General features: G+C 38.8%; 1 protein-coding gene across 1 annotated transcript in view; it reads right to left on the reverse strand.

Annotated features, from left to right (window-relative positions):
• The window catches only part of p3h4 (prolyl 3-hydroxylase family member 4 (inactive)), an 8,712-nt gene extending 2,704 nt beyond the window's left edge, over positions 1–6,008 (reverse strand). Inside the window, exons 1-3 of the mRNA XM_046834846.1 lie at positions 5,367–6,008; positions 4,410–4,559; positions 4,006–4,177 (exon numbers count right to left, since the gene is read on the reverse strand). Of these exons, the coding sequence (XP_046690802.1) occupies positions 4,006–4,177; positions 4,410–4,559; positions 5,367–5,810 (766 nt within the window). The 5' untranslated portion in view covers positions 5,811–6,008. The remainder of the gene's footprint in view (positions 1–4,005; positions 4,178–4,409; positions 4,560–5,366) is intronic.
• Between the last annotated feature and the right edge of the window lie 1,042 nt (positions 6,009–7,050).

The following is a 7,050-nucleotide window of genomic DNA, read 5'->3' on the forward strand; positions in this document are numbered from 1 at the left end:
TCATCATGAGGCACATCAAGACCCAGCTTCCACGCTCACTGGAGTGAATCAGTTCACGTATCGTCCAAACTGCTCCACAGATGATGCCATCTCCACGACCATTCATCTGGCCCTCACCCACCTGGACAACAAGACTCATATGTACAAATGCTGTTCATAGACTTTAGCTCAGCATTCAACACAATCATCCCTCAGCACCCGATTGAGAAGCTGAACCTACTGAGTCTTAACACCTCCCTCTGTATTTGGATCCTGGACTTCCTGAATTGGAGTCCTGCACTGTTAGAAATTGCTGTTAATTTACAGCAGAATTTCAACAGTATAATAATGTTATGTTTAAAAGCAGTACATTACTGTTTTATTGTTGTTGTAAAATGATGTAGACACAATATAACGGCATTTTGCTGTATTTTTTACTCAAAGAAAATTAAACATTACTATACAGTATTTTTATAAACTGCAGTGAGCACGTGGGGACTTTTATCCGTCTTCATAACATTAACAGGTGAGTTCCCTTTTGTTTGCGTGACAAAATTCATTACATTTGCTATGGCAGCTAATGTGTGGTGGATATTGGAAGTGAATCGATTTTTTATTTGCTCATTTTCAGTGATTAATACGCCAAATGCATCACTGTGTTGTGCAGCTGGATTTCAGACTCAGGTTCAATTATTCCCAATTACCGGGTGAGTTTCATTCAGCAAAATATGTGATAATCCTTCTGTAAAGTTAATTTTTTAAACTCCATTGCACTGAAATCACATTGTCTTTGTATCACACTAAAATGACTGGTGTTTTCCGCTGCTTTTCTGAAATACGTGAAGCCTCCAGCATTAGAAAAAAACCCTTATATATCGGTGTTATTGTGTTTTACTTTTTGCCCAAAAGATCTCCGTGCTGTAGCTTGTTTTCTTTCCGGAATAAAAACTGCTCTTTATACAGGAATATACTTTGCTATATGTTCTCTGTGAGTAATCATTTCCCCTCCTCTCTAGTTCTAAACACACACATTTGTTTTTCAGGCGGTTAATTGGGATACATCCGGAAAAGAGCACAAGGCTGTAGGAGTATCAAAGCGGACGTGTCGCCAGTCTACTTAAAAATTCATAGATTGTAAGTGGGACTTTATATAAGTAATACACACCACATACCACACACAAACATTGCATACACACACTCACATCACACACATGCATATTCACTCAAAAATACTGTATATCCGTGAATGTTTTCTGTCATTCACTCTGTCTTTCTTTTTACATTTGGATGTATTTCCATGCCTGTAATAAGCTTTGGGCTTTTAGTTGACATTGTTTTTATTTTATACAAATGTTCTATAAATAAGAATCTGTGTTATTTTCTTTAATGTTATTTAGGTTTTGTACTAAGACAGTTTATTAAAAAAAAAAGAAATGTTTTGAAACAACTCTTTGAAGCTATGTTACTACTGTTAAAGAGTACATTTATACATGGTAGTAATGTGGTGTTTTGTAGTTAAACTGGGACAATTTCTTAAATCACAAGGTTTAAAAAAAACTGCTAATTATATTTTTAGAAATATATTTTAATGTATAAACAGTGTTATGTTGTATTAGCAAAAACAGTAGCCAACTGTAAATTTCACCAACAATAAGACACTTAATTTTACAGTAAGTTGCTGGAAACCGTGCTGCCAGTTCTTCACTGTTTTTTAACGGGAACATTTTTAACAGTGTGGTTTGGGAAATGAACCGTCTCAGATCGCATGGCCTTACGAAGGATAGTGAGGACAGCTGAGAAGATCATCTGAGTCTCACCCCTCTATCTCGGACATTTACACCACATGCTGCATCCGCAAAGCCAACAGCATTGTGGACGACCCCACACACCCCTCACACACACACCCGTCACCCTCCTGCCATCAGGAAAGCGGTTTTGAAACATTCGGGCCTCAGATCCAGACTGTGCAACTGTTTCTTCCCTCAAGCCACCAGGCTCCTCAATACACAGAACAGTTTGTTCAATTACATGTTCACTCCTGTAATCAGTTCTCTTTTACACACCACACTGTGTAATATACAGCAGGTTTACTGGTGGAGCGATTTTGTGTTTTGTGTATTTGTCCTACACCATCTTGTGTTGTCTTTGCTCTGTTTTCACCAGGTTTTACACAATGCACTTTATGTGGTGAGGACACTTACAGTCCTTAAATCTGTATTTTCTGTTATGTAGCTTTATGTTGTTTTATGTAGCATCAGGGTTCTGGAGAAACGTAGTTTCATTTCACTGTGTACTGCGTCAGATATATGTGGTTGAAATGACAATAAAAGCTTCTTGACTTGACTTGGAACTAGTCTGCACCACCAGCTCTGATAACAGAGGATGACCTAATAAACTGTCATCATATAGATTCAAATCCATGTTGCTTTAACCAAACAGACTGTGAGCTGGAGTCACCAAGGCCATCTAAGAACGCTTCCAAAACATTGCCATTCTCACATCATTTGATTAGATGGTCAGAAAGCGCTCTAGTAAGATCTCACAAACTGCAGCAAACTGTACAAATTCCAAAATATAAAAGCTGGACATCGTGAGAAAAGACTGGCTATGCAGTTGTTAAGCTTTTACTTGAACCGTTTATGCTTTTGTTTTTTCCCCGTAGAATTTGCACGAAAACACAGTGAAAGGAGATGTGTTGAATTGTGTAAATTGGGCTTCTTGCTTTAGTGATTAATTCATTCTTACTGTATGAGATTCCAGTCTGTGATGCAGCTCTCTGTTCTACAGCACTTCTCTACAATAATTATGGTTTCTATCGCTGTGACGTCATAATGACAGGGTTAAGAGGTGGATTGGTGCAGAGTTGTGAATTAACCGGCCCACTGTTAAAACATAATCTTGTAGAAAGATGTATTGTTTTGACTTATTTGTGTGTTAAATACGTTCCAAACATTTGCATTATTTTTCAGCTGGGGACTTTAAAGACCCTCCTCCATCCCAATACATACACACACAGGTACATCTCAATAAATTAGAATATCAATTAAAAGTTGATTTATTTTAGTAATTCGATACAAAAACTGAAACTTGTCTATTATATAGATTCATTACACACAGACTGATATATTTCAAGTGTTTCTTTCTTTTAATTTTGATGATTTTGGCTCACATTTAACAAAAAAAACAATTCACTATCTCAAAGAATTTGACATTAAATTGAACAAAGTCAGGAGTTTGCTGGTCAGTCAAGCGCACCAACACATTTGTGTTAAATGAGTCAGTTGTAGCCCATGGAGACGAGACGTCTGTGTGTGGAGGCTCTTGAAGCACTGACTCCAGCTGCAGTCCAATCTTTGTGAATCTACACAAATTCTTGAATCTGCTTAGTTTCTCCTTTGTCTACCACATTTTTTCTTTCCATTCAACTTTTTTTTTAAAGTGCTTGGATCCAGCAGTCTGAGAACATCAGCTTCTTTAGTGATGACATTTACATTTGCAGCATTTAGCCCTTATCCAGAGCCACTGTGACCTTCTGTGTCTCATTCTCCATGTGCAGGGTGTCAGTGATCGTCTTCTGCACAATTGTCAAGTCAGCAGTTTTCCCCCATGATTGTGGAGCCTGAACCATTTAAAGACTCAGGAAACCTGAGCAGGTGTTTGGATTTAATGAGCTGATTAGTGAGACATCACGAGTCTCCGATATTCAACTTTTTCACAATATTCTCATTTTCTGATACTGAATTTTGGGTTTTCATCAGCAGCTGTGAGCCAAAATCCTCACAATTAAAAGAAATAAACACTTGAAATATATCAAATTATGAAAAACCATGAAATTACTAAAATAAAAATCAACTTTTTAAAGTTATTCTAATTTATTGAGATGCACCTGTATGTATGTATATATATATATATATATATATATATATATATATATATATATATATAAATAAAATTCACACACACACACACACACACACACACACACACACACACACACACACACACACACACACGTCTGTTACAAACCTGCAAGCGTGTGGTAAAAGTCTTTGACCTCTTGTACCTCATATGATCCCTCACATGCTGAAAGACACTCATCATACACACGTAAATACTCCACACACACTTCCTCCATCATCGTCACCGACCTGCTGAAGTCCCCCGCGTTATACAACAGCACTGCTTTCAGAAAGAGTGTCTGACAGAAAGACAATGAAAAACAGACAAGAAAAGAGACAGACAGATTAGTAGATCACATATGACTTAACAAAATCACAAAAACCTGATAAAGTACAGACTCGATGCACACAGAATGGCCATCAAAACCATAACCTTGTACAGGCATCAGGCAGAGGAATACTGTGCCTCTTGCTGTAACAGTCTAAGAAACAAGTAGTTGTGAGTAGTTGTGTATTAAGTGTGCATATTACCTGATGTTTTTTTTCCTCCTGGTCCAATAAGTACTCTTCAATATCAAACAGACTTTTATAAAAATTGATGTTTTTGGAGATAAGTGGGTCCCTCGGGTTACGCTGAAGATAAGTGTGTGCTGCTGATACAGCTTTTTCCAGATTATTCATCTACACACATACACACAAAAGAATCGAGACGTTGAATTCATTTTAAATATATAAAATTATAAACTCTATTGATAGAGAAAATTAATTATATGTTACAGCACTGATGAGAAATCCGAAAATTCAGATAAAGTTTTTACAAAACATTTAATCTTTACACAACTATTATGCAAAATACTAATTATTTATTAATACATATAATTAAACCAGATAAAATGTGATGTCAAAAAGCAATAATTATATACAAATTAAATTATTACATTATACAAATTATATAATTTTTTGCAAATCGTTCTGGTACAGGACAAATACAATTTCTAATAAAACTGAAAAATTGATATTATTATCAACATCCTTGGGCAGTGATTACACTTTCTCCCCTGAATTGAAGCTTTTTGTTGAAGAATGAATGATTCAACATCACACTGAGTTTACACTTTTGAACATGGAGCGGTGTGTGTGTGTGTGTGGAAGTGTACATGTGGACGTGGCATTAAAACACACCCCTCACTCCAGGCCTACAGGGGGCACACTGCGGGGATTGACACGTTACTTTTCATCTACAAGTCGTGCGCGATTTGAGATAGAACACCGCAGTGCGCGTGCGTATAAACACACAAGTAAATTTGTTTGTAGAGCAAATGTATCGTAGAGTTTTCTAACTGAAACACGCGCTCCAAACTCTTCTATTTATAAACGTTCAGATTTTCTCTTTAATAATACATCATACTGCCGCTCTGTTCAACGTCACATCCGGCTGAGTTTCTACAGTTGTGGGGTGTGTGTGTGTGTGTGTGTGTGGGGTGGTACCTGATAATAAGCGAATTGTAAATAACGGTACGGTGTCCTCGTGCTAAAGGCCTCCAGAGTTTCTGGTTTCGGGTATTTTTTAGAAAACACGGGCATGTCCGCTTTACACTTTCTCAGGCACGCTGCGCGCGTGAGCATGTGTTTGATCACTCCCAGGCTCGTGCTCGTTCCCGTGTCGTTATCGTGCAGGTTTTCCCCGGTGCACGCGCGACTGCACTGCGCTTCACTCTCCTTCAGTAGTCGGTGGAGGCGCAGACTCAGTTCTAAATAGCGCACGCTCTCTCCCCAGTCTCGCGCGCCGTACCGCTCCAGTGCAAACCCATACGCCGAGTCCAGCGGCATCAGATCCGCGTGCGGAAAATTCTCTGCACTATACTGCTCATACTGACATCGAACCGCAGGCACGAGCACAACCGCGCACAGAAACACGCGCACAGCAGCCATATTCACGCCTTCTCACCGTTCAAATGGCTCGTGCGCGTCTTTATCCACAGTGCGAGAGCGTCGACATGTCTACACGCACGTAGCCTTTGCGCGCGCGCGCCTGAGGGAGTGGAAATAGTTGGAAAAAGGAATTTTAAAAGTTTTGAGGTGCACGGGTACAACTCTGTCTGGGTCCTAAAGCCCGCACATCATGCGAGATATGTAGGGCAGATGGAGACAGAATCTGCACCGTGCTCACGAGCTAATGTGTCCAGGGCTCAAATATGCGAGGTAATAGTGAAGCAGCTACAGCAATGTCCAGCAAATCCACAGCAGTCCAGGAACCAAAACACTGATCAGTTTAAAGACAATTAATTCTCACTGTACATAAAACCAAATACTAAGTTTAGTGTGTAAATGATCACCTACACAATGAACACCAGGGTAAAGAAGTGAAAGGAACATCACTGGCTGCATCTGACCTGGTTCTCATAATCATATGGTCAATCAAGCGCTGGGTTCCAACAGCACCAGACTAGGTCTTTAGTTCACAAAGTGTCAATCATAGAGCAGTGGAAATGATTAATAACTTAAATAAACTTGATTAGCCTCCTGGATAACTGCATTTAAATACAACAAACTTTTCACTAGTGCACAAATCACATTAATAATCTTAATCACGAGCACTGGATTTTGATAGAAATCTATGAACACACACAGATGTTCTATTCAATCATGGCACTATTACAATCTTTACAAATATTACAACACTTCATTTTCTACACACTTTTTATGGAAAATAGATATGATTTGTAACCTGAATGTGTTCAAAAGAAACTTTTTGATTATTTACACCCCAACTTTAAAAACATTAAAATGACAAATAGTAACTACAAATTCACATTTTCATCTCTGGCATTCAAAACGTCTTGTGTTTAAAGTAAAACAAGTCTGCATGTGTACACAACAATCAGACATGATGATGGAGCTGATGCACAATAGAAACTGGAATTAGAGATATGAGGAATCTACATGCACATAACTGTAACATTTCAGTCTCTTTTAAAACATATATATTTTTTTTTACTTTTTACTGCACTCTAGGTCCCCTGGTGGTCTAGTGGTTATGATGCGGCGCTCTCACCGCTGTGGCCCGGGTTCGGTCCCCGGTCAGGGAACCAACCCCAGCCACTCTTAGTGCCGGCCCCAAGCCCGGATAAATAGGGAGGGTTGCGTTAGGAAGGGCATCCAGCATAAAACG

Source organism: Silurus meridionalis, chromosome 22 (assembly GCF_014805685.1).
Source record: "Silurus meridionalis isolate SWU-2019-XX chromosome 22, ASM1480568v1, whole genome shotgun sequence".
In the NCBI taxonomy this organism is placed as follows: Eukaryota; Metazoa; Chordata; class Actinopteri; order Siluriformes; family Siluridae; genus Silurus; species Silurus meridionalis.